The sequence below is a fragment of the Aquarana catesbeiana genome, unplaced genomic scaffold, assembly GCF_042186555.1.
Source record: "Aquarana catesbeiana isolate 2022-GZ unplaced genomic scaffold, ASM4218655v1 unanchor233, whole genome shotgun sequence".
Lineage (NCBI taxonomy): Eukaryota > Metazoa > Chordata > Amphibia > Anura > Ranidae > Aquarana > Aquarana catesbeiana.
The window spans coordinates 2,472,048-2,499,440 of NW_027362661.1; the positions used below are offsets into that span (position 1 = coordinate 2,472,048).

General features: G+C 44.9%; 1 protein-coding gene across 1 annotated transcript in view; it reads right to left on the minus strand.

Moving 5' to 3' along the window:
- LOC141121835 (NACHT, LRR and PYD domains-containing protein 3-like) overlaps window positions 1-27,393 on the minus strand; it is a 114,764-nt gene that overhangs the window by 27,997 nt on the left and 59,374 nt on the right. The window contains exon 7 of the mRNA XM_073611551.1: window positions 17,278-17,448. Coding sequence (XP_073467652.1) covers window positions 17,278-17,448 — 171 coding nt within the window. The remainder of the gene's footprint in view (window positions 1-17,277; window positions 17,449-27,393) is intronic.

A 27,393-nucleotide genomic window follows, 5' to 3' on the forward strand; every position in this document is an offset into this window, starting at 1 on the left:
TTTTGCAGCAATCTCCGGATCTTTCTGTACTGCTCGTGTTCTCGTAATTTCAGGTCCGACCACCGCTTCCTGAGCTGATCTTTCGATCATCGTACCCCGAATTTCCGGTGCAGACTCCTGACCACTTTCGCCATGATCTTGGCCTTTCTGACATTGGGGTTGGGGTAAGGCCCATACTTTCCATCATAGTCGGCCTTCTTCAGGATGTCCACCATTTCCAACATCTCCCCAAAGGACATATTTGAGTCCTTTAATCTCCTTCTGGATCGGGACGTTTCAGGCTCCAGCCTTTCCTCCTCCTCCTCCTCCTTGTTGCTACAATTAGCACGATCCTGCTGTCTATCCGCCATGTGCTCTTCCCCCACTGCGCCGAACGAAAAGGGGCGGGGAATAGACTAGAAAGAACGTCAGGGGCGGGCGGAGTTATACGCATGCGCAGTGTGTATAAATCGTAACGCGCGCGTCTTACGTACGATCTGTGAGCGGAGGAAGGAGCATCGGAGACGCCGATCGTGCTAACGAAGGTAGGATCTAAACTTGGGCCTATACTGCTTCGAAATGGAAGCCTATATTGTAACAAGATTAGGGGAGTTTGGCCTGACATTAGGCTTTGTCTTGTGTTGTGTCTTACAGAGAAAATGGATGGGTTCAACGACCACAATTTCCTGCCCCTGTTCATAGACAAGTACAGGGAGCTGCCCTGTCTGTGGCAAGTGAGACACCCCCACTATAATCACAAACAGAAGAGGCAGGCAGCGCTGGAGAAACTGCTGGAGTTGGTGAAGCCGGTGGTCCCCACAGCAACCATCCCTTATTTGAAAGCTAAAATTGGTGGCCTGAGGAGCACTTATCTTAGGGAGCGCAAGAAGGTCACAGATTCCCAGAGGTCCGGAGCTGCAGCAGATGACGTTTATGTCCCCAGGCTGTGGTACTATGAGAGACTGCGATTTCTGTCAGACCACACTGAAGTCAGGGAATCCCTCTCCACTCTTCCTTCCACGCTTCCTTCCACCCCAGCTGAGGCTTCCGATGTCCAACCTGGGCCTTCCAGCCAGGAAGAAATGGAGGAGCTCAGCTGGAGTCAGGTATAGCATTCTTCTACAGATTTCTGGTCAATAAATAAATGATGTTTATTAGATGTTATTATTGATCACTAATTGCTGATTAAAAAAAGTGCTTTACATATCAATAGACAGTAGTGGGCACCCAAAATTGGGAAAAGAATGAAAACTGCTGGGCTCAGAAGGATAGTCTGTTATATTTGTTAACATTCAATTTGCAGCAGTCAGGAGGTGAAAATTGTGTGTGATTGATGAATAAAAAACTAAAACTATGTCCCTTTTTCATACACAGGAAGACCTCAGCCAGGAGGAGGCTGTGGAATGTGGCAGTCAGGAGGAGGCGGGGATTATTAGTGTCAGCCAGGAGGAGGCAGGGATTAGTGGCAGCCAGGAGGAGGCGGGGCTAAGTGTCAGCCAAGAGAAGCCTGGGACAAGTCGCAGCCTGACTGAGTCTCAGGTCCCTCCCCTCCGCCTGCCATATAAACGAGCCAGGAAGGCCACTCCGAGTCCCGTGCAGGATTCAGCGTACAGGCTGATCCAGGAGGCTTCGGTGTCCCTCAGAGCCTTCCCCAGTCCTGAAGAGGCCTTTGCCTGCATGGCTGCCACAAAATTGCAGGGCATGCAGGAGGGTCAACGCAAGATCTCTGAAGACCTGATTTATAAAGTCCTTCGTAAGGGGGAGAGTGGGGAACTGACACACAAGACGGATGTCATTGAGAGGGACGATCCTCCTCCTCCTCCTCCTGCTGCCACAACTCCACCACCACAGCCAAAGCCTGTAAGGAAGCGTGGAAGGAAGACCTGAGAGTGATGACCCTGGGTTCAGTCTGGTCTGACAGAAGATGCAGTCTCTCGTATGACCACAGCCTGGGGACACAGATGTCATCTGCTGCTTTCCGGATCTCTGGGACTTCTGGACCAGACTGCCCTCCCTTATGATATGGACTCCTCAGGCCACCAATTTTGCTTTTAAATAGTTGATGTCTGCCCCAGGGGTCCAAGGCTTCACCCACTTCTGCAGTTTCTCCAGCGTTGCCTCCCTCTTTGTTTATAGTTGTGACCCCTTAATAAAATTTTTTTGGGTAAATTCTACTCTCCTGTGTGTGTTTTCATCCAAAAAGGACAGTTTGTTGGTGACGATTCAGGTACATTTCTAAAGTACAATGTGAAATTAACAAGGGACAACAACACCAAACAATCTCCTACAGATTAAATAGAACAACATATTAGTGGTGTTGTGGGAACTTGTCACCAAAAACACACACAAACATTTTCGGGAATACAAATCAAAATCACCAAAAAATAAAAAAATAAAAAAGAGAAACACAAAAAAAGAATCTACATTAAAGTCCAAAAAAAAAAAAAAAATTTGTTGTCAGATGTGAGAAATCAAAATATATTGAGAGAATCCCGATAAATAGTAACGAAATAAGTTTGTGAGAAGTGTGTGTGAATATGAGCAGCAAAACTACTTAATTCTTGTCACATTATAACGAAGAAGAGAGTGCGCTGTACAGGGGGTCCCCGGGTTACGAACAGGATAGGGACTGTAGGTTTGTTCTTAAGTCGAATTTGTTTGTAAGTCGGAACAGTACCTTTTTTAAGTGCAAATCTAGTCTCAGAGACAGGATGTAAACCCAAATCAACAGAGAAAGGCAACCGGATGGCTGGGGTGGCATGGTTAGTTCAAATATGTTTTGTTTCTTTTATTTTTTTACTTTTTAATCACTTTTTTTTATTTGTATTTATTTGTAGCTTGTCGTTTACTTTTTTTTATTTTTGTATAATTTTCTTATTTTTAATATTATTTTTCTTATTCTTTACATTTTTTAATTTTTTTTTTTATTTTATTAATTTAATTATTACTGTATTTCTTATTTTTATTTTTTTTATCAATTTTTTTTTCACTTAACTTTATTGCTATCACACAGGAGGAAACAATTCCCTGTGTGATAGCAATTGGAGGTGACAGGTTCTCTTTATTGACCCTGTCACTTCCAAAACAGGAGTCCAGGATCGCAGCTGAGCACAGCTCTCCCCTCTCACTATTTTCATGGCAGCAGCAACAGGAGACTGCAGAGAGGTACACTGTATGGCACAGCAGGGAGATGGATGGTGAAAGCAGCCATCAGAGGCCAGGCAGGCCGGCCGGCCGCGGTGCACCATCGCGGGGCAGCGGCGTAGGAAAGACCGGGGATCGTGGAGGCTTCGTAGGCCGCACAAGGCCTCGGCCACGACGGGCAGTTTCAGCGGCCTGGCAAGCCACCGGACCATACCAGGCCTGTGGATGGGCAGGCAGGAGGACGAAGGGGACCCGCAGCCAAGACAGGAACGGAGGAAAGGCTCAGGAGAGGAAGATTCGGCCAGCAGTGACGTCATTCGGGCCCCGTTCGTAAGTAGGGGTCGTTCGTAAGTCGGATGTTCGTAAGTCGGGGACCCCCTGTATTAAACCATTTTGAACATTGCAGCGTGATGAAAGTGCTGTATCCATTCCGAACGCTACATTTACCAGAACGAGCTGTCCCGTGTCGGAATTTCTTCTGAGCATGCGTGGCACTTTGTGCGTCGGAACAGGCCACACGCGGTCGGAATTGAAGCGATCGGATTTTGTTGTCGGAAAATTTTATCTCCTGCTGTCCAACTTTGTGTGTCGGAAAATCCGATGGAAAATGTCTGATGGCGCCCACACACGGTCGGAATTTCCGACAACACGCTCCGATCGGACATTGTCCATCGGAAAATACGACCGTGTGTACGGGGCATTAGATGAAACAGCATCCCTAATAAGGCTAAACACCGGGGTCGGGGATAGATGCCACTCTGAGGACCGACTTTGTGCTGCAACTGCGTGGCTTAGTTGTAGGTAATGGAAATTCATCGAGGACAGTAGGTTGTATGTCTCCTTCAGGTCGGTGAAGATGTGTAGCACCCCATTATGGAAGATTTGCTTAAGATGGGTAACCCCATGTGCTTTCCATCTATCTCCAAATTGCAGCTTGGCCAATTCAGTGTAAGTGTCATTCAGCCAAATAGGGCTAAAAGCAGTATAGCCATCCACCTTCTAGGGATATTTTGATTTATTCCATACCTTTTGAACTAGGCTATAGGTTTGGTACTTTTTATGTGGCTTAGCGAAGGCTTGAGCCTCCAAAGCCATGGGAATTGGTCCTCTGCATACAGTGTGGAGGATCAGTGTCTGTGAAGAACTTTGAGACCCAGTCTCTGCCTCTCCCAAAGACCCAAATGTGCCAATGAGATGTTGCAGCTGTGCTGCCAGGTAATACAACCAGGGGTTTTGCTAAGCCAAGCCCCCGTCATCTTTTGGCCTTTGTAGATGCTCTAGTTTAATCCTAGGGGGACTATCTTTTCAAATGAGGCCGCAGAAAATGGTGTTTACTATTCTGAAAATCTTTAAGAGGATAACCATGGGGGGGCGCTGTGAAGAAAGTAAATCATTTGCAGCACGAGTATCATCTTTATTAAGATTACTTGGCCAGCCACCGTTAAGTGGAGGGTGTTCCACGTTTTTACCTTTTCCCTAAACCGTTGGAGGAGGGGGGAGATGTTTAGATGAATGTAGTCCCTCGGCCTAGATGTGACCTGAATCCCCAGATATTTAAAGGAGGTGGCAATAGGTATAGGACATGTGGAAGTCACAGATTGTGTGTCCTCCTCATCCAATAGGAGTAGAGCAGATTTTGACCAATTTATGTGTAAACCGGAAAATCCACTGAATTTGGTTATGGTCAACATTGCCTCCCGCAAGGAAAGATCAGTATCTCCCAGCATGAACAAGGTATCGTCAGCGTATAGCATTACCTTTTCCTGCATATTGCCATACCAAAAACCCGTAATGCGCTGATTAGCCCTTATCTCAATAGCCAGTGGTTCAATAACCAGTGCAAAAAGGAGGGGGGAAAGCGGGCATCCTTGCCTAGTGCCCCTCCTTAATGGGAAGCCGTGAGACAGGGTACCAAAGGCCCGGATAGCAGCCTGTGGTTGACTATAGAGAAGGTGTACCCATGATATGTAAGTAGGGCCAAATCCGAACTTCTTCAATACTGCCCACAAATAGTTCCAATCTATACTGTCAAATGCCTTTGTGGCGTCTAATGATAGTAACGCTCTGCTACCCATGTTATCCGCCTGGGACTGAATGTTTAAGAACAGCCGTCGCAGGTTAATGGCTGTGTGGATTTACTGGGCATGAAGCAAGCCTGGTCATCATGCACAATAGATGCTACGCCATTTAGCTGAATTGCCAACACCTTCGCCAAGATCTTGACATCACTCTGCAACAGGCACTTATAGACAGCACTGATGGGCACTGATAGGCAGCACTGATAGGTGGCACTGATAGGTGGCACTGATAGGAAGTATGATTGGCACTGATAGGTGGCATTGGTTGTCACTGACTGGCAGCACTGATTGGCACTGACAGGTGGCACGGATTGTCTCTGATAGGTGGCATTGGTCGGCACCGACAGGTGGCACTGATGGGCACTGGTGGTCACTGACAGATGGCACTGGTGGGCACTGATGGGCACTGACATGTGGCACTGGTGGGCACTGATTGGCACTGACATGTGGCACTTATGGGAACTGAAAGGTGGCACTGGTGGGCACTGATTGGCACTGACAGGTGGCACTGATGGGTACTGACAGGTGGCAATCATTGGCGGCACTGATAGGTGGCATTGGTTGGCAATAAAAGGTGGCACTGATGGGCATTGATAGGCGGCACCGATTGACACTGATCTAGGAGAGGGGAAGTTTCCCATTGACCAGTCAACTAGGCATGTAAGAGCAGCTCAGTGCGTGAAACTGTAATGTAATGTCACTGTTTGCAGAGAGGAGCTGTCAGAACTCAGAGCTGATGTTGGGGGTGGCTGGGACCGAATAGCTAGCCTATCAAACACAAGCCAGCGGGATAGGGGCTGGGCGGGCTGCTTCGTGTATATGGCCCCGCCCCCTTTCTTAAGCAGCCCAATCATTGGCTGTTTTTTAATAGCCGATAGAAAAGGGCGGAGCCACATACACAGAGCGGCCCGCCCAGCCCTCGACATCAGCGTGTTTGATAGGCTAGCTGTTTGGTCCTGCCCACCCCCCGACATCAGCCCCGAGTTTTGACAGCTCCTATCTGCAAGCAGTGACATTACATTACAGTTTAAAGCACTAAACCGTTCTTCCATGCCTCCCTGACTGCTCAATGGGAAACTATCTCACAGGCAGCTCCCTATACAGTCTCTTGCAGCATCTTACAGCAGATCTCTGGACACACATTAGGGTGTGCCCAGGCACACCACGTGTGCACACCTATGGTCAGGACAGTAGAGATACCTCCCAAATGACCCCTTTTTGTAAAGATGACAGTCCAAGGTATTTAATAAGAGGCATACCGGTAGTGAGTTTTTTGAAGTTACAATTTTTTTGCCCACAATAGTTTTGAAAATTATGATTTTTTTTCACAAAATGAATTATTTCTCACACATGGCATAGATAAACTTGAAATTACACCCCAAAATGTATTCTGCTACTCCTCCTGAGTATGGCAATACCACATGTGTGAGACTTTTTCACAGCCTGGCCACATACAGAGGCCCAACATGCAGGAAGCACCATCAGGTGTTCTAAGGGCATAAATTACACATTTATGCCGCATACACACGATCGGACATTCCGACAACAAAATTCATGGATTTTTTCTGACGGATGTTGGCTCAAACTTGTCTTTCATACACACGGTCACAAAAATCTTGTTGGAAATTCCGAGCGTCAAGAATGCGGTGACGTATAACATGTACAACGAGCCGAGAAAAATGAAGTTCAATAGCCAGTGCGGTTCTTCTGCTTGATTCCGAGCATGCGTGGAACCAGCTCTCAAATTTTGTGTGACAGAAATTCTGATGGAAAATGTCCGATGGAGCTTACACACGATTGGATTTTCCGACAACAAGCTCCCATCGAACATTTTCAGTCTGAAAATCCAACAGTGTGTACGGGGCATTAGTTTCCTGACTACCTATCACATTTTTGAAGGCCCTGGAGCACCAGGACAATGAAATTACCTACAAAATGACCCCATTTTGCAAAGCAAACAGCCCAATATAAAGTCTAGGAGGCATAATGAGTGGTTTGAACATGTCATTTTTTCCACAAGTTTTTGGAAAATGTGGAAAGAAAATGAAAATGTATTTTCTTTTACACAAAGTTGTGAATTTATAAGATATTTCTAACACATAGCAAAAATTACCATCCAAAATATATTCTGTCACTCCGCCTGAGTATGGCAATACCACATTTAAGTTTGAGACTGTTACACAGCCTGGCCACATACAGAGGCCCAACATGCAGGAAGCACCATCAGGCATTCTAAAGGCGTAAATTACACATTTCATTTCCTGAGTACCTATCACATTTTTGAAGGCCCTGGAACACAAGGACAATGGAATTAAATGTGGCAGATGATCACTGACAGATATAGCAGATGATCACAGATGTGTGCCAGATGACCATGGACAGATGTGCGCAGATGATCATGGACAGATATGCCAAATAATCATGGACAGATGTGCCAGATGATCACAGACACATGTGGCAGATGATCACAGACACATGTGTGCCAGATATGCGCCAGATGATCACGGACAGATGTGTGCCAGATGTGCACCAGATGATCACGGACAAATGTGTACCAGATGTGCGCCAGATGATCATGGAAAAATGTGTGCCAGATGTGCGCAGATGATCATGGACAGATGTGCCAGATGATCACGCAACACATGTGCCAGATGATCATGGACACATGAGCGCCATTGTTATGGTTATGATTAAGAGCTACAATCGAGCTCAAGGTTATCTGCTGCTGTCTCTAATTTGAAAAGTGTAGATATGCATGCATATAAAAGTAAACACTCTGAGACACGCTCAGAATTGCTAACTCATTCCACTTCTGATTTATTCAAGGCGGTGTTAATGTTTTATACACACAAATACGTCATTGCTATGTTAGTCTAATAGGTACATCTCATTGGTTAAGATAGAAAAGAAGATGCATAATTTTCATAACGAGGTTTGGCTCTCTTTGGTCTTATCTCCAGTTCCGCGTTCTTCTGTGTGTGGGATGCAGGGGGTAATCGCCATCTTGAGAAAATATAGGAACAGAGCAAACCTGTATACTTATATAATGAGTAAGGAGAAAAATATGTATGCACATAAGAAAATAGACATTTTCAGATTACTATTATTATTATTTACATCACATTCCTTCACAATCCCCCCTAAAATGACTATTTTCTCTTTTCTGTCCCTAATACTAAAGGTCCTACTTTTTGGCCTGGCCCTTCTCCTCAGCAACTCTTTTAGACTGTATATAGAATTGGGCAGTAACTGTTCACTTCCCTCCTCGATACAGCTGGAGAGGTGCAGTCAGGCGCTATCTATCCCTATAATCCTATAGGATTGTGAGATTATGGACAGGGAGTGACTGTAGAGGAGTGAAGGGTTTGTCATCTTCCATCATAAGGGGGTCCTCTTCTTCTTGGTGGAGAAATGTAGGTGTGCTATTGTCTACAGCCTTGCTCATTAACTTTTTTACAAAAGGTAGAATACAGCATACAATCAGGGCTAAAAGAACCAGGATTATTAATACCGTTACCCGTATCTGGACGAGCACCTTCTGCCACCCACTCATCCAGCTAAAATATTGATCCCATGGGTCTGTGATACCTGAGTTCTTCTTCAACTCCAGTGACAGATCTTCTAATTTCTTTATAGCTAAAGTAACCTTACCATTTGGGCCAGTATTATCAGGAATGTATGTGCAGCAAGTTCCTGTTTTTTCTATCATTTTACAGACACCCCCCTTCTCGGCTAACACCATGTCTAAGGCCATCCGGTTCTGGAATGTCATGTAGGAAGTGGGGGCTAGCTGGTCAGCAATTCCCTGGAGGGCGTCTTTAGTGTAATTTACGAATCTCTGTTGGTTATAATATGTGTAGTGTCAGGTCACCTAGAGGCTGGGTGACAGATGCACACCGTTGGGATCAGGAGTGCACCGCAAGGTAGTAGACCCTACGGCTGACTGCTGCGGATTGTACCCTGGGAGGTTCAGGAATCAGGTCTACTGGATCACTGACACAGATCCCACTGGGAGCTAGAGCATAGATTCCCCAGGGCGCGGAGTCTAAGAGCCAGCGGGTGTTCACCAGAGCCTCTAGTGGTGAGGATGGACTGCGCTGCAGTCTGGCTCCAGGTCGCGGCCCCCGGGGTCTCACAGCTCACGCTCACACTACAGGAGAAGAGGAAGGAGGCAGCAGACTGGAACAACAAGGAAAGTAAGGTACAAGCCAAGGTCGGTAACCAGAATCAGATGTAGGAAACACAGCAAGTACACACAGAGGCTAACACACAGTGGTTGATCAGCACTGCTGGCTTGCAGTGCACAGGTTAATATAGGGTTCCCTGATAGGGCCTGGGGTGGGGCCATGCTTATAGGAGAGGTTACAAAAGCTGTCAGGTGAGGGTCAGCTGGCGTAATTATGTTATCATTTTTGTGATGGCCACCTCCTGGGCCCCTCCCCCCTAGATCAAACAGAAAAAGGATATGCAGCACCCGAAAACACGCTCTCCTGCAGTGATAAGCGTGCATTCAGGTGTTCTTCCTGGCCAACTTGACTGAGGTGGCTGTGGTCAGCAAAACTTGGAATGGACCATCATAACTTGGCTCAAGGATCTCCAGACAGTAGTTGGTGTGTTCCTGTATCTAATTCAGGATCTGGAATGGAAGAAAACACCTGGACATGCATTCAGGTTAATTCTCGTGATAATGTGGTTACATAATTAGTCAACACATCAGATTGTAACTGTTGTGGAAAGTAACAACCAAGTCTGGGAGCTGAACCAAACAAAATTTCATAAGGGGATAGGGCATGTTTCCCCTGGGGGTGTGTCTGACACTGAACAGGGCAATGGGCTAACTGTCTGGCCAACTCATGTTAGTCTCTTGGGCCATCTTTAACATCCTGTTTTTAGTGTCCCATTCATCCTTTCTACCTTCCCGCTACTTTGAGGGTGGTATGGGATGTGTAGTGCCAACTGAACCCCCAGTGCTGCCCAAATCTCTTTAGTAAGGGTTGTTGTTAGGGCTGGTCCCTGATCTCTCAATATCACCTCTGGGACCCCAAATCTACATACTATCTCACTCAGTAATTTCTTAGCTGTGGTCCTGGCAGTCATGACCACTTCCACTAGGGCGTATTCGAATCTGCCACTTCTTGGCACTTGAGAATGATCAATTTGCATCCTCTGGAATGGGGTATAGGGCTTTTGCCAGGTGCTTCTTCTGTGCATTCTGGGTTACATTTGGTGCAGATAATGCATGATCTGCAGAAGCTGTCGGTCAGTGGAGTAACTCTTGGTGCAACACTTGTTGATAAGAGAGTTCATAAAAGTCTTTGTCAAGTGGGCAGCTCCATGTGCCCATTGCACCACGGCTGGGTACATACTCCTGGGTAGACAAGGCTTCTTGTTGCACTCGAATAGTCCATTTCTGAGAGTTGTTCCTCTCCGTTTCCAGCTTTCCTTCTTATCCGGACTTGCTGTTTCCTGTAGTTCTTTTAGATAAACTCTGTCCACTGGGAAAGTCTGTAAGGTAAGCACGGGGTGGTCTTCTTCTACCACCCTGCTGTCCACTTCCCGCGGACCACCAGCTGTCTGTTTGGCAGCTGTATTGGCTCGATGATTGCCTTAAGCTTCTTTTGAGTTCATTTTGTCGTGTGCTTTTACTCAGAATAGTCACTTGGGTTGGGAGAAGCAAGGCATCAATCAAGTTTTCACAGGTGTTCCTGCAGCCATCAGGAATCCTCTGTCCTAGATAACACCATAATCATGGGCAATGCTGAAAGCATATCTTGAGTCCATGAATGTTGGCTCTTTTTCCCTCTGCCCATTTACGTGCTGTAGTAAGTGCTTATAGCTCTGCCTCCTGTGTAGACATCACCGGTGTTAAGGCTTCAGCTTGTAGAACAGTGTTTTCAGTGGTGACCGCGTGTCCTGTGCGGTCACGGGGGTAACAAGTCAAGACTCTACTCCTCCTCCTCCTCCTCCTCCTCCTTTCCCCCCTCGAGAAGTGGAAGAAGGGTGGTAGGGTTCAGTGTTTGACAACTTAATAGAGTAATGCTGTCCAGTAGGAGGGAACACAGGAGTCTCAAGTGTCTGGTAGTGGACAAGTGTTTCGGCTGGATCTTGGTTGAATATGGCAACAACGTCATGGGGAACAAGCAGAACGAGGCAGTGTCCGAGGACCAAGTTCAAAGTTTTGTCAAGCAAGACTTGTGTAGCAAATCCAGCTCGCAGACACAATAGGCCTCCTCTTGCTACCGCATCCAGCCGACAGGAATAATATCCTATGGGGCGTAGGCTGATGCCGTGTGATTGGGTGAGTACACCTGCAGCATGTCCCAGACGTTCGGATACAAAGAGCTTGAGCGTTTTGTCGTAGGCTGGGAGCCCTAGCGCCGGGGGTGGCGCACTCAAGGGTTTCAAACTTTAGATATTTCTTCAGGAGACATCTGGAAGGGTCTGATTGCAGAGCATCAGTAGGAAGGCTTCTGGAATCCATGCTCTGCACTAGGAAATTAGTCCAAGGAAAATGACAGGTGTTGAGCACCACTGCAATTTGGGCTTTGAGGCTCTGCAGCCCTGGTTGGCAAGATAGCACAACAGGCTTTCTGAGGTGACTTCAAGAGGGGGTAAGTCAGCTGCACAAAAGAGAAGGTCATCAACATGTTGGAAGAGAATCACTTCCGGGTGTTCCTTTTGTCATGTGTCAAGGATGATAGCCATAGCTTTTGCAAACTGGCTTGGAAAGTTCTGTGCCCCTTGTGGCACAACTGTTTAGGTATGTTGCCGTTTCTTTCCGTGGATGAATGCGAAAAGGTACCAGCAGAAGGGGTGAGGGTGGACACTGAAGAAAACGTTTGTAAGGTCCACCTCTGTGAGGTATTTTGCAGTCAAAGGCATCCACAGTAGGTACCTGGTTCTCTTTTTAGGATTCTCTTCTTGGGGTTATTGTGGTTTCCGGGGCAATGAAGCGCCCTCTTTTAGCTTGACTGAAACTGGTGGCACCTTTAAGTTACCGTTGTCTCCCGGTCCTGTGGACCATAGGCACGCAGGGATTCTGTCAAGTACTTCCTGCAGTATTGAACTTGAAGTTTTTTTCTTCATTAAGTGTCATCATGAGAGGCAGAGAACACAAGGCAGATGAGTCGTCCAAAGATAGGGGAGTATGTAACTTCACCCCCCCTTCAGGGGTGAATATGATTGAAGCCTGTAGTCTGGACAGCACGTCAGCTCCTAGCAGATTTAAGGGACATGTAGAGGAGACTACAAATCTGGCAAGTAAATCAGGAAATGCTCCCACTTGTAGTGGCTCAGTAAGTGGACTGGAGCGGGGTACCCCATCCACTCCTACACAGGAAACATCAATAGTAGAAAGAAAAGAATTATCAGGCAGGTCCACAGCCCTCAACACGCTTCTGGCTGCACCCGTGTCAATGAGAAAGGTGGTAGGTTTTCCTTGTATGGGTAACGTGACCTTTGCTAGGGGTCCCCCAGTTCCACTCGAGGACACTGCCATAAGGGGTGACACGGGTTTGCCCATTTCCTAGTGAGAGTTGGGGCGTGGTGGTTCATGTCCCCGTTGCCCTGCATAGGGTTCCCTGCCTCGTCTGGGACATCTTGGGGCTCTGCATTCTTTTCTGTAGTGACCCCGTTTCCCACAGTTGTAACAGGTGATCCTTTCCCTGGTATTGGGCAGTGGTGGTGGACGAGTGTAGGTGGGATCTTCGTCATGGGTTACCATGAGGGGCGTTGGTTTTTTACCTTTTTGATTTTCTATACCTCTAGCCACCAACAATAAATCAGACATTTTCATTGAACGGTATTCTGGGCGGGCCACCATCAGGCCTTTTCTAACATCTTCCTTGAGTCCTGAAACAAAAGCAGTTGATAACATGTTTGTGTGTGCCTTTTCATAATGGGAGAAGCCCAGATCATCAAAGGCCTGTATGAGTCTAGCATGGTACTTCTCCACAGACTCCCCTTTGTCTTGGGCAATATCTTGGATTGTGGTAGTCTGGTCTGTCAATTTCTCCTTTGCCCAATCACGAAGTTGTGCACAGAACTCCGCACCTGAGGTGTAGGAAGTGGCACTTGTCAGGCAGGCATCATTGAAGGCTGTCTGCATGACCGGCCAAAAGACATGTCCTGCTTTGATTTGGCATAGGCTGATCAAGTCTCTCCAGGCAGCTGAGTAAGTTTCTTGTATCTGCACTATCCTGCGGTAGAAGGGCATTGGCTGCTTCTCTGGGTCAGGCAGACTTGTCACTAAGGCCGCTGCTTGTGATGGAGTAAAAGCGACATACATCACTGGTGCCCCTTCTGGTAACCGAGACTGTTGTTGTTGCGGGGGCTGGGAAGGGACACTGTTCCTTATGGTTGTCAGCATGTGTTTGAGATCCTCTTTAAACTGTGAGTCTGGAACTGGATTGGGGGTTAAATCAGCAGGTGGTCTTGCTGCCTGTTGTTGGTCTTCCCACTCAGATGCTTCTTCATCATTAATATATCCGGCCTGTGAATGTGGTGCTTCCGTATTGGGGAAGACAGGTGTGTGGAAGGAACCATCCCTGTTTAAAACAGGGAGGACTGGGTACAGGCGGTGTTTGAGCTCACTGGGTGTACCAAGATGGCCTCCGGCAGGAAGTGCACTGGGCTGGGCAGTGAGTGAAGGCATGGGTGCACCAAGATGGCCGCCGGCAGGAAGTGCACTGGGCTGGGCAGTGAGTGAAGGCATGGGTGCACCAAGATGGCCGCCGGCAGGAGTTGTCACTGTGGGCTGTGCTTGGGCTGGGAGGGAGAGGAGTGGTTGTTAGACGGAGGGCAGTACTGTCCCTCCCCTCCTTTGTTTTAAGTTCCAACATATCATCAGCTCTGTGATAAACATACATAATACAATCGCCATCTTTCTTAACTTCCTTTATCCAATTTTCTTTATCACACAGGATTTTTCTCCCTGTTTCTTCTGCAACATAACTTTCGTCACTTCTTTCAACTTTGTTAACTATTTCAACATCTGCTTCTCTCCTTCTTTGCAATATCACTTTCTTTTCCTTTTTTTTTAAAAGAGAAAAATCACTTTCTTTTCCTCTCGTACAACCAAGGGGTTAATATTTTTCTCAGCGTTCTTATCAGCAAATTCCTTCGGTGGGAGCTCATAAGACTAATGTACGGTTAATCTCAGAACAAGAACAAACACATTAGGGGTAGTGAGGAGCAACGGCCCGCGACCCAACAGATCTCCCGGGCAGCCCCCCTCCGATTTTAACCAGTCCCCACCCCCTCTCGTGTATATAGCAAACAATAAACCACAAATACAATCACGACAGGACATTACACCTGCCACTCTTCGAACCGTAAAGCCTCAGCAGGCTAAGATAACCGCAAGGGCAGACCACCCTGCAAAAAATAAACCCGTTTATAGACGTTTTTCTACAGCTCTACACCAAGAGGCCGACAACTCTTCTTGGGGTGAGTCCTCTGTAACGCTTTCAGACTGCAAAGCCCGCAGCTGAGATAACCCTCAAAGGTTCCTTGAACCTAGAGTACACCCGTCTATAAACGACTGCTACAAGGAAACTATCTCATCCCAGAGGCCGACAGCTCGTCTGGAGATGAGACCATACATTCACGCATGTAGCACTTTTAGACTGCTGAGTTTCGTAACCCAAAGAATGACAGACAGTGAACAAAAAATACAGTCAGCAGAAACCCATCAGCAGGTTCGTTAAACAACCTCAGGCGAGGAAATACCTGCCTCTAAGACAGTCTCAGCATACCGACAGAATCCAGCCGTCAACCGAAAGATAAGAGAGTCGTACAGTGGTAAGAATATAAATCAACTCACCGGTACTGTTAGGGCTGCGCAAACCCCCTCTCATCAATCAGTTAACGCCCGAATGCTTGTCGCGGTATAACTTCGACCGTAGCCTGAGGTCCCGGGTTTCGGCACCATCTGTTATGGTTATGATTAAGAGCTACAATCGAGCTCAAGGTTATCTGCTGCTGTCTCTAATTTGAAAAGTGTAGATATGCATGCATATAAAAGTAAACACTCTGAGACACGCTCAGAATTGCTAACTCATTCCACTTCTGATTTATTCAAGGCGGTGTTAATGTTTTATACACACAAATACGTCATTGCTATGTTAGTCTAATAGGTACATCTCATTGGTTAAGATAGAAAAGAAGATGCATAATTTTCATAACGAGGTTTGGCTCTCTTTGGTCTTATCTCCAGTTCCGCGTTCTTCTGTGTGTGGGATGCAGGGGGTAATCGCCATCTTGAGAAAATATAGGAACAGAGCAAACCTGTATACTTATATAATGAGTAAGGAGAAAAATATGTATGCACATAAGAAAATAGACATTTTCAGATTACTATTATTATTATTTACATCACATTCCTTCACACCATATGATAACGGACACATGTGCGCCAGATGATCACTGACAGATGTGTGCCAGAAGTGCGCAAATGATCACAGACAGATATGCCAGATGATCATGGACATATGTGCCAGATGATCACAGACACGTGCACCAGATATGCGCCAGATGATCACGAACACATGCGCCAGATGTGCACAGATGATCACGGACAGATGTGTGTCAGATGTGCACCAGATGATCATGGACAGATGTGCCAGGTGATCATGGACAGATGTGACAGATGATCATGGACAGATGTTCAGTGGGACAGAGTTTTAGTGGGACAGATGTGGACAGATGTTTACTGGGACAGATGTTTACTGGGAGAGATGTGTGATAGGTGTTGGTGTTTTTCACTATGTTGGGGACACTGTTTGGGGACCCTAGCTGGGTGATCTGTAAAAAACAGTTCATAGACACTGATTCCCAGCTCGCAGATCTACTTCTCACTGACTCTGTGTGAGGAGAAGCAGAGCCCATCACCTGGCAGTGGCTCTCGGCTTACACTACATGACCGCTGTGATTGGACACAGCCATCATGTGATCAGGAGGGAAAATCACAGAGCCCTCCTGCCGAGTGACATTGCCCTGTCTCTGGGGGACACGGGCATATCGGATTGCGCCACTGCACGGCCACGCGATCCCACTTCCTGTGACGTCCCCCCCCAGGCTGTTTACATCACATAATGGCTGTGATTGGACAAAGCCATCATGTGATCAGGAGGGCAAATCGCAGAGCCCTCCTACCTATCCGACATGCTGCGTGTCTGGGGGACATGCGCGCATCGGGATCGAGCAACCACACGCCCTCTTCTTCTGAAGGACATTCAGGAACGTTCAGTCAGAAGGAGGAAGCACCCACCTGGCCATTTATGTGCAGTGGCTGGGTGGGAAGTGGATAATATGCAAAATGTTGTCCACAGTTTGTTGAGGTGCGAAAGCTTTGTGTACTTAGGGAAAAATAGGTAGATTGTCTTGAGAGGTGGTAAGCACAGTGTACTGACCTTGGGTGAGGGAACAGTTGCTGTGACTGGGAGCTGAGGTTTTGGGACAACGTGTAAGAAATATGATGCAAACGATGCAACCAATTGTCTCCTGCTGCTACCTCCTTCACTTCACAGAAAGTAATGCTTTGCTGAGACATTGTGCTGACAAAGAAAGAGTTAACCGTCTGTCTCTGAGAAATGTATCAATTGCTTAGCTGTCTGGTGGTTGTTTTGTGAAGTACAGACTGCTTTAAGACTCACCTGTTTGAAAAGGTATAATAAGCAGAAGTCGGAAAAGTATGTTGTAATGCAGACAGCTTGTACAGTATACTGCACATGTTTGATTCACAAACTGGTATACATGTATGATTTATGATTCACAAACTGGTTTACATGTACAGTATGATGTATGATTCACAAACTGGCTTGTATAAAACAGCTCTATAAGACAATATTGAGGTGTTGTTGCCTTGTTGACTGTAGGATGGTGTACTGTACATCCTAAAAATGTTACAATTTTCCTTTAGATTTATCAAAACCATATAATTTGAAGTCAAACCTAAAAACTTTCAATCTGTATGCAATCAAGCAGGCATTTACATTACATAGTTGAAGGTAAGTGTAAAGGAAATGGAATAAGAAAATGTTATAATGTATGGCCAGCTGTATAGTATAGTCCTCACCTCAGATCCTGCAGAGAACAGCCCGGATGTCTGAGTCCCTCACACAAATGTTTTACTCCAGAGTCCTGCAGATTGTTGTATGACAATTCCAGTCTGGTCAGAGACTTGTTTGTAAAAAGAACAGAATGGAAAACCTCCCAGCAAGAAGGAGTCACACCACATCCATGGAGACTGCAGAGACAAATACAGACACATAATATTATACATCAAAATAAGTAGAAAGACATTTAGTGGTTAAAAAAAAGTCTAATAAGGGTGCTTTTGTCACATATGCTTATTTCTTTCTACCTTCCTTTTCTTGGTGGATCATTAAAAATTGAAAACAAAAGATTTAGCAAAAATAAGAGTGATTTGCATCTACAGTCAATCACATGGCCATTACTGAACCAGAAAACTGACCCATGGAAAGCACTGTCTCAGTTTCATGGGTGTCATTATCAAGGATGGTAGATATGTTTACCCCATTTAGATACTGCTGATGGAAAGACTTTATAGCAATGTTCCCTCGGAAAAATATACATATAACCATCTACAAATGGATAGGAGACGTCTGGGTAATGTTATGGTTTAAATACGGACCTGAAATTGACCACTTGCCGACCGTATACCTTACATACACAGTGGCAAGGTGGCTCTGCTGCGCCAGATTATGTACCTAGTATGTGTTCCGACACTCCCAGGTAGGGGGTGCAAATGCGCGGTGCTGGTGGCCCGCTGTAATTAAACACAGCAGGAGCTGATCTACGGGTATGGCGGAATTCGATGTTCGCCGGCACCCGCTGATCGTTAGGCAGAGAGCAAGAACGGTGGTCTTCCTATGTAAACAAGGCAGATTGCTGTTCTGACAGGAGGGAAGGCATGGATTTTGTGTCTCTGCAAATCAGGGACATGGATCCATGTCTTCCCCTAGTAAAAGCACCTCCCACAGTACACTAAAACACTGACTAGGAACAAAGGTAACCCTTTGATCGCCCCTCATTTTAACCCATTCCCAGCCAGTGTCATTAGTACAGTGGCAGTGCATGTTTTTAACACTGATCACTGTATTATTGTCCCCTAAAAGTGTCAGTTAGTGTCCGACTGTCCTCTACAATATCTCATTCGAGCTATAAGTCGCTGATCGCCTCCATTACTAGTAAAAAAAAAATATATATAAAAATATCCCATCGTTTTGTAGACACTATATTGGCTGGGAGAGAACACCCAATAAGAGGACAGTATGCATCCAGACTAAACTACGTGGCATGTTCACCAATGCCAGGAGTCTGGTGGACAAGGTGGGAGAACTAGAGCTGCTATTGTACGAGGAGGATTTCAATTTTGTGGGAATTTCAGAGACATAGTTACACAGCTCTCCTGATTGGCTGGCAACCATTCAAGGGTATTCCCTATATCGCAGAGTTAGGTAGGGTAATAAAGGGGAGGGGTATGCCTGTATATCAAAAACGATGTACAAGTGAATGTGAGGGACGACATCGCTAATGGAGCAAGGGAGGACGTGGAATCCTTATGGGTAGAGCTACAAAGGGAGGAAACCAAGGGGAAAGTAATACTGGGAGTATGCTATAGGCCCCCAAACCAGGGGGAGGAGGGGGAGGCGGACCTCCTATCACAGTTTGGAATGGCGGCAAGGATGGGAAGTGTCATCATAATAGGGGATTATAATTATCAGGACATAAACTGGGCAGATAGATAGAGAGGGTAAAAAAGAGGGAGGGGTATGCCTATATATCAAGAATAATGTACAAGTGAATGTGAGAGATGACATCACTAAGGGAGCTAGGGAGGAGGTGGAATCATAATGGGTAGAGCTCCAAAGGGATGAAGCTAAGAGGAAAATAATACTGGGAGTATGCTATAGGCCCCCTAACCTGAGGGAGAAGGGGGAGACGGATCTCTTATCACAAATTGGATTAGCAGCAAGAATGGGAAGTGTTATCATAATGGGGGATTTTAATTATCCATAGACTGGGCAGAGGGAAACACGCATTCATCTAAGGCTCGCCAGTTCCTAAATGTCATGCAGGACAATTTCATGGTTCAGATGGTAGACGCACCAACTAGATATAAAGCCTGACCTGATCACGGATGTGGAAATTCGGAGCAATTTAGGTAACAGCAATCACAGGTCAATTGGCTTCAGTATAAATCACACAAATAGGAAACATAAGGGGAATACAAAGACACTGAATTTCAAAAGAGCCAACTTCCCCAAACTACAAACCTTGCTAGAAGGCATACATTGGGATAAAATCTTAGTAACAAAGAACACGGAGGAGAGATAGGTTTGCTTTAAGAGCAGATTAAATAAGGGCATTAGCCAATGCATCCCATTGGGTAATAAATTTAAAAGAGCGAACAAAAGTCCTGGATGGCTTAACTCCAATGTAAAAATGCATATAAAAGCAAAGGAGAAGGCCTTCAAAAAATACAAGGTTAAGGGATCATCTATAGCATTCAGACTTTATAAAGAATGCAACAGGAAATGTAAGGGTGCAATAAGGACGGCTAAGACGGAACATGAAAGACACATAGTGGAGGAGAGCAAAAAAAATTCCAAGAAATTCTTTAAGTATGTAAACAGTAAAAAGGAGGACAGACCATATTGGCCCCATAAAGAATGAGGAAGGACATCTGGTTACAAAGGATGGGGAGATGGCGAAGGTATTGAATTTATTGTTCTCCTCAGTCTTCACGAGGGAATCGGGGGGCTTCAGTAACCAAAACTGCAGTGTTTATCCTCATGACACAACACAGGAAGCACCTACATGGTTAACAGAGGACAGAATTAAAATTAGACTTGGGAAACTTAACATTAATAAATCACCAGGACCAGATGGCTTGCACCCGAGGGTACTTAGGGAACTCAGTCAGGTAATTGCCAGACCATTGTTCCTAATTTTTACCGACAGTCTACTGACTGGAATGGTACAAGCTGATTGGAGAAAAGCCAATGTAGCATCATTTTTTAAAAAGGGCCAAAATACATCCCTGGGGACTAAGAATCGTTCTTGCCAAACCAGTCTATTAACCTTCTATGAGGAGGTGAGTTGCCATCTAGATAAAGAAAGGCCCCTAGACGTGGTTTATCTGGATTTTGCAAAAGCATCTGACACAGTTCCCCATAAACGTTTACTGTACAAAATAAGGTCCGTTGGCATGGACCATAGGGTGAGTACATGGATTGAATACTAGCTACAACGGTGAGTTCAGAGGGTGGTGATAAATGGGGAGTACTCGGAATGGTCAGGGGTGGGTAGTGGGGTCTCCCAAGGTTCTGTGCTGGGACCAATCCTATTTAATTTGTTCATAAACGACCTGGAGGATGGGGTAAACAGTTCAATCTCTGTATTTGTGGACGATACTAAGCTAAGGGCAATAACTTCTCCGCAGGATGTGGAAACCTTGCAAAAAGATCTGAACAAATTAATGGGGTGGGCAAGTACATGGCAAATGAGGTTAAATGTAGAAAAATATGAAATAATGCATTTGGGTGGCAAAAATATGAATGCAATCTATACACGGGGGGAGAACCTCTGGGGGAATCTAGGATGGAAAAGGACTTGGGGGTCCCAGTAGATGATAGGCTCAGCAATGGCATGCAATGCGAAGCTGCTGCTAACAAAGCAAACAGAATATTGGCATGCATTAAAAAGGGGATTAATTCCAGAGATAAAACGATAATTCTCCCGCTCTACAAGACTCTGGTCCAGCCACACATAGAGTACGCTGTCCAGTTCTGGGTACCAGTCCTCAGGAAGGATGTACTGGAAATGGAGCGAGTACAAAGAAGGGCAACAAAGCTAATAAAGGGTCTGGAGGATATCAGTTATGAGGAAAGGTTGCGAGCACTGAACTTATTCTTTCTGGAGAAGAGACGCTTGAGAAGGGATATGATTTTCACGGAAGGGAGTTTAACCAGACTCGTGGCCACTCAGAGTTAGAAGAAAAGAGGTTTAACCTTAAACTACGTAGAGGGTTCTTTACTGTAAGAGTGGCAAGGAGAGACTCCATAGAATTAACCAGGAAAGATCACCATTATGTTGGAGAAATTGTGGAAAAAAAGTCACAATGATACACATATGGTGGGATTGCCCGAAAATTAGTGTATTCTGGCAGGAAGTAATTATATGTGTAAAGGAGATAACGGGAGAGAAGATAGATAATAATAGACTGACTTGTATGTTCCATGACGCCAACTTTCCCAAAAAGCAATACACGAAAAAAGTAATGCCAAAACTACAAACGCTGCAAAGGGATTGATCCCAAAAAATTGGTTAAAGAGTGAAAACCCAGATTTAAGAGAATGGTTCAATCAAGTGGAGCACTATCACAAAATGGAATTACTTTGTTGGAAAGATAAAGGGCAACTAGATAAATGTACCTCCGTCTGGAATGGGTGGAAAAGATATAAAACCTCGGACAGCTATTGGAAGAAGCTGTTGGAAGGCATAAGATCTTAAGAGGAAATAACATCTGGGAAAGGAAGGAAAAATTCAACGGTGAGGCGGGGGGGGGGGGTGTGTTAATTAGAGAGGAGGGTTGTAGGGGGGTGACGCAGATTGGGAAACATTTTTAAAATCTTTTGTATAAATAAAAGAAAGGAATTTTTGTTTTTGTTTTTCTCTTCTCTTTTTGTTTTTTTTTTTTTGTATAACGTTACCACAATGATGTGAACTCGAGAAAGGACAGGTTTTGAACATTAAGTTGAAATAAGTCTCTCAAAGGTAAACACTGAAGTGGAGAAAAAAAAAAAAGAAAGAAAGAAAAGAAAAAAAAAAAAGAGCGGCAAGGATGTGGAATTCCCTTCCACAGGCGTTGGTCTCAGCGGGGGGCATCGATAGTTTCAAGAAACTATTAGATAAGCACCTGAACGACCGCAACATACAGGGATATACAATGTATTACTGACATACAGTGGGGATGGAAAGTATTCAGACCCCCTTATATTTTTCACTCTTTGTTATATTTGCAGCCATTTGCTAAAATCATTTAAGTTCATTTTTTTCCTCATTAATGTACACACAGCACCCCATATTGACAGAAAAACACAGAATTGTTGACATTTTTGCAGATTTATTAAAAAAAGAAAAACTGAAATATCACATGGTCCTAAGTATTCAGACCCTTTGCTCAGTATTTAGTAGAAGCACCCTTTTGATCTAATACAGCCATGAGTCTTTTTGGAAAGATGCAACAAGTTTTTCACCTCTGGAGAAGGTTTTTGTCCAGGATATCCCTGTACTTGGCCGCATTCATCTTTCCCTCGATTGCAACCAGTCATCCTGTCCCTGCAGCTGAAAAACACCCCCACAGCATGATGCTGCCACCACCACGCTTCACTGTTGGGACTGTATTGGACAGGTGATGAGCAGTGCCTGGTTTTCTCCACACATACCGCTTAGAATTAAGGCCAAAAAGTTCTATCTTGATCTCATCAGACCAGAGAATCTAATTTCTCACCATCTTGGAGTCCTTCGGGTGTTTTTTTAGCAAACTCCATGCGGGCTTTCATGTGTCTTGCACTGAGGGGAGGCTTCCTTCGGGCCACTCTGTCATAAAGCCCCGACTGGTGGAGGGCTGCAGTAATGGTTGACTTTCTACAACTTTGTCCCATCTCCCGACTGCATCTCTGGAGCTCAGCCACAGTGATCTTTGGGTTCTTCTTTACCTCTCTCACCAAGGCTCTTCTTCCCCGATAGCTCAGTTTGGCCGGACGGCCAGCTCTAGAAAGGGTTCTGGTCGTCCCAAACATCTTCCATTTAAGGATTATGGAGGCCACTGCGCTCTTAGGAACCTTAAGTGCAGCAGAAATGTTTTTGTAACCTTGGCCAGATCTGTGCCTTGCCACAATTCTGTCTCTGAGCTCTTCAGGCAGTTCCTTTGACCTCATGATTCTCATTTGCTCTGACATGCACTGTGAGATGTAAGGTCTTATATAGACAGGTGTGTGGCTTTCCTAATCAAGTCCAATCAGTATAATCAAACACAGCTGGACTCAAATGAAGGTGTAGAACCATCTCAAGGATGATCAGAAGAAATGGACAGCACCTGAGTTAAATATACGAGTGTCACAGCAAAGAGTCTGAATACTTAGGACCATGTGATATTTCAGTTTTTCTTTTTTAATAAATATGCAAAAATGTCAACAATTCTGTGTTTTTCTGTCAATATGGGGTGCTGCGTGTACATTAATGAGGAAAAAAATGAACTTAAAGCGGGGTTCCGGCCGTGAAAATTTTTCTTTTAAAGTCAGCAGCTACAAACACTGTAAGTAAGTAGACTTACCTGTCCTGGGTGCCCGCGATGTCGGCCGCCCGAGGCCATCCTGTCTCTTGGCTCTCGGGTCCCGGCACTGCCATCCTAACTAAGGGAAACAGGCAGTGGAGCCTTGCGGCTTCACTGCTAGTTTCCTACTGCGCACGCGCGAGAGGCGTGGTGCTCTGTGAATGGCCCCGTGGTTTTCTGGGAACACACACAGTTCCCAGAAGGCAATGGGGCCGCTCACCGAGGAGCAGGACACGCCGCGGAATAGGAAGAGGCAGATTAGGAAGACTGCCTAGCAACAAGGGTTTCAGGTAAGTAAATTTTTTTTTTTCACTTTTTTTTTACATTTTTTGCAGATTTTTGGTGCAATTTTTTTTTTTTAGGGTGGCCCTCCACTTTAAATTATTTTAGCAAATGGCTGCAATATAACAAAGAGTGAAAAATTTAAGGGGATCTGAATACTTTCCGTCCCCACTGTATAATCACACACACAGGTTGGACTTGATGGACTTGTGTCTTTTTTCGGTTAGATCTTATTCTGAACACACACGGTACATTAACCACTTGCCTACGGGGCACTTAAACCCTCTCCTGCCCAGACCAATTTTCAGCTTTCAGTGCTCTCACACTTTGAATGACAATTACTGAATCATGCAATACTGTACCCAAATGAATTTTTTGACCTTTTTGTCATAAAAATAGAGCTTTCTTTTGGTGGTGTTTGATCACCTCTGGGTTTTTTATTTTTTGCTATAAATGAAAAAAGACCAGAAAATCTGAAAAAAAAACAAACTCATTTTTCTTTGTTTCTGTGATAAAATTTTGCAAATAGTCATTTTTCTTCATAACTTTTGGCCACAATTTATATTGCTACATATCTTTTGTAAAAATAACCCAAATTAGTATATATTATTTGGTCTGTGTGAAGGTTAGAGAGTCTACAAGCTGTGGTGCAAATCATAAAAAATTGATCACACTTGATGTACTGGTGGCCTATCTCATTTCTTGAGACCTTAACAAGCCAGGAAAGTACATATGTCCCCACAAATTACCCCTTTTTGTAAAGTAAGACTTTACAAGATATTTAGTAGGAGGCATGGTGAGTTTTTTGAAGTTGTCATTTTTTTCCACAATTCTTTGCAAAATGATTTTTCATTTCTTTTTTCTTCACAAAATTGTCATTGTTATAGGTTATTTCTCTCACATGGCATGTGCATACCACAAATGACACCCCAAAATACATTCTTCTACTCCTCCTGAGTATGGCGATACCACATGTTTGAGACTTTTACACAGCCTGGCCACATAGAGGCCCAACATTGAAGTAGCACCTTCAGGCATTATAGGAGCATAAATGACACATCTAATCTCTCAACCACCTATTACACTTTTGAAGGCCCTGGAGCACCAAGACAATGGAAACGCGTACAAAATGACCCCATTTTGGAAAGCTAACACCCCAACTTATAATCTATGAGGCATAATGAGTCTTTTGAATGGTTTGTTTTTTTCAGAAGTTTTTGGAAAATGTGGGAAAAAAATGAAAACACATTTTTTTTTTTTTTAACATAAAATTGTCCATTTATAAGATATATCCAACACATAACATGTACATAGCAAAAATTGTACCCCAAATTTTGGACATTATTGTTGGTGGTGATGAGACTGCACAGGTGTGTGCTAAGCCTGTACTGATGGGCACTGATGAGGTGGCACAGATGTGTGCTAATAAGCCTGCACTGATGGGCACTGATGAGGTGGCACTGATTGATGGCACAGATGTGCACTGGTGAGGTGGCACAGATGTGCACTGATTGATGGCACAGATGTGCACTGATGAGGATGCACCGATGGGCACTGATTGATAGCACAGATGTGCACTAATGAGGCAGAACAGATGTGCACTGATTGATGGCACAGATGTGCACTGATGAGGCGGCACAGATGGGCACTGATGGCACAGACTGATGGCACAGATGGGCACTGTGACACTGACCCTGATGGGCACTGTGACACTGATTGGCACTGTGGCACTGTATATTATTAGACAGTAATAGTAGGTGAGGCAAGTCCGTGAGATCTTATTTTGAAGACACATGGTACATTAATAGACAGTAACAGTAGGTGAAGAGAGTCCGGTGAGATCTTATACTGATGAAACATGGTACATTAATAGTAATAGTAGGTGAGTAGAGCCCGGTGAGATGTTATTCTGAAGACACACGGTACAATAACCACTTCAGCCCTAGAAGATTTGGCTGCTCAATGACCAGGCCATATTTTGAGATACAGCACTTTGTCAATTTAACTGACTATTGCGCGATCATGCGACGCTGTACTCAAACAAAATTTACGCCCTTTTTTTCCAACAAATAGAGCTTTCTTTTGGTGGTATTTGATCATCTCTGCAGTTTTTATTTTTTGCGCTATAAACAGAAAAAGAGCGTCAATTTAAAAAAAAAACAAATATTTTTTACTTTTTGGGGATATAATAAATATCCCCAATTTTTTTTTTAAAAGGAAATTTTTTCCTCAGTTTAGGCCGATATGTATTCTTTTACATATTTTTTGTAATAAAAATCGCAATAAGCGTATATTGATTGGTTTGCGCAAAAGTTATAGCATCTACAAAATAGGGGAAAGATTTATGTCATTTTTATTATTATTATTATTTTTTCACTAGTAATGGCAGTGATCAGCGATTTTTATTGGGACTGTGACATTATGGTGGACAGATCAGACACTTTTGACACATTTTTGGGAACATTGGCATATATACAACGATCAATGCTATAAAAATGCACTGATTACTGTGTAAATGTCAATGGCAGGGAAGGGGTTAACACTAGGGGGCGATCAAGGGGTTAACTGTGATTCTAGTGATTGTAGGGAGTGATTCTAACTGTGGGGGGATGGGACTGACTGGGTGAGGAGAGCGATCATTGTTCATACTTAGTATGAACAACAGATCGCTCTCCTCACCCATGACAGCATGGAGATCTGTCTGTTTACATTGACAGATCTCAGTTCTGTCTCTGTGTGGAGCAATCGTGGGTGCCCGACGTTTATCGTGACCGCCGGGATCGCACATTGGCTCCGGCGTTGCACTGCAGGCGCCTGCCTCCGGTGGCATGAATGCCCCCCTAGTGGTCAAAAGGCGAACCGATGTATAGTTACGTAGGTTTGCCCAGTGCAACTGCGGTGGCTGGTCGGGATGGGTTTAATAGACAGTAATATTAGGTGAGGAGAGCCTGGTGAGATCTTATTCTGAAGACACACGGACATTAATAGACAGTAATAGTAGGTGAGGACAGTCCGGTGACATCTTATACTGAAGCAACCAAAAACAGGAGGCCTAGGGGACCACCTTGCTGCCAGCGTCCTTCCCTTCAGAGCTAGTATTCTCCATAAGGAGAGCCTGCACTGTGTCCCTTACTGCCAAACTGACAGTAAAACACCTCCTGCTTCCACAAAGAGCTTTTCAAACAAATTCAGGCTTACATTCCTCCAGCCAAGCCTCGCTGACATGCTTCCAGTCCATACTGCGCATGTGTTCGCCCATCTACTCTGAGCATCCACTTCTACTACAAACCAAAAGAAAAAACATCCCCAATGCTCTTTGCAACAGAGAAACAATACAAAGTGCTCCTGCAGTCCCAAAATGCAGGAAGACTAACAGACTGCTCATAGGTTTATTATAAGCAACCAGGGACAAAGAACACAACTCTGTCCCTGGCAGCCTAACCATAATCCCCACCAAAGGACCCCCCCCCCCCCACTGTAAAAAACAAACACTCACCTATTTCCCGCTGCATGATCCTATATCTACTCAGATGGCTCAGTCTCAAG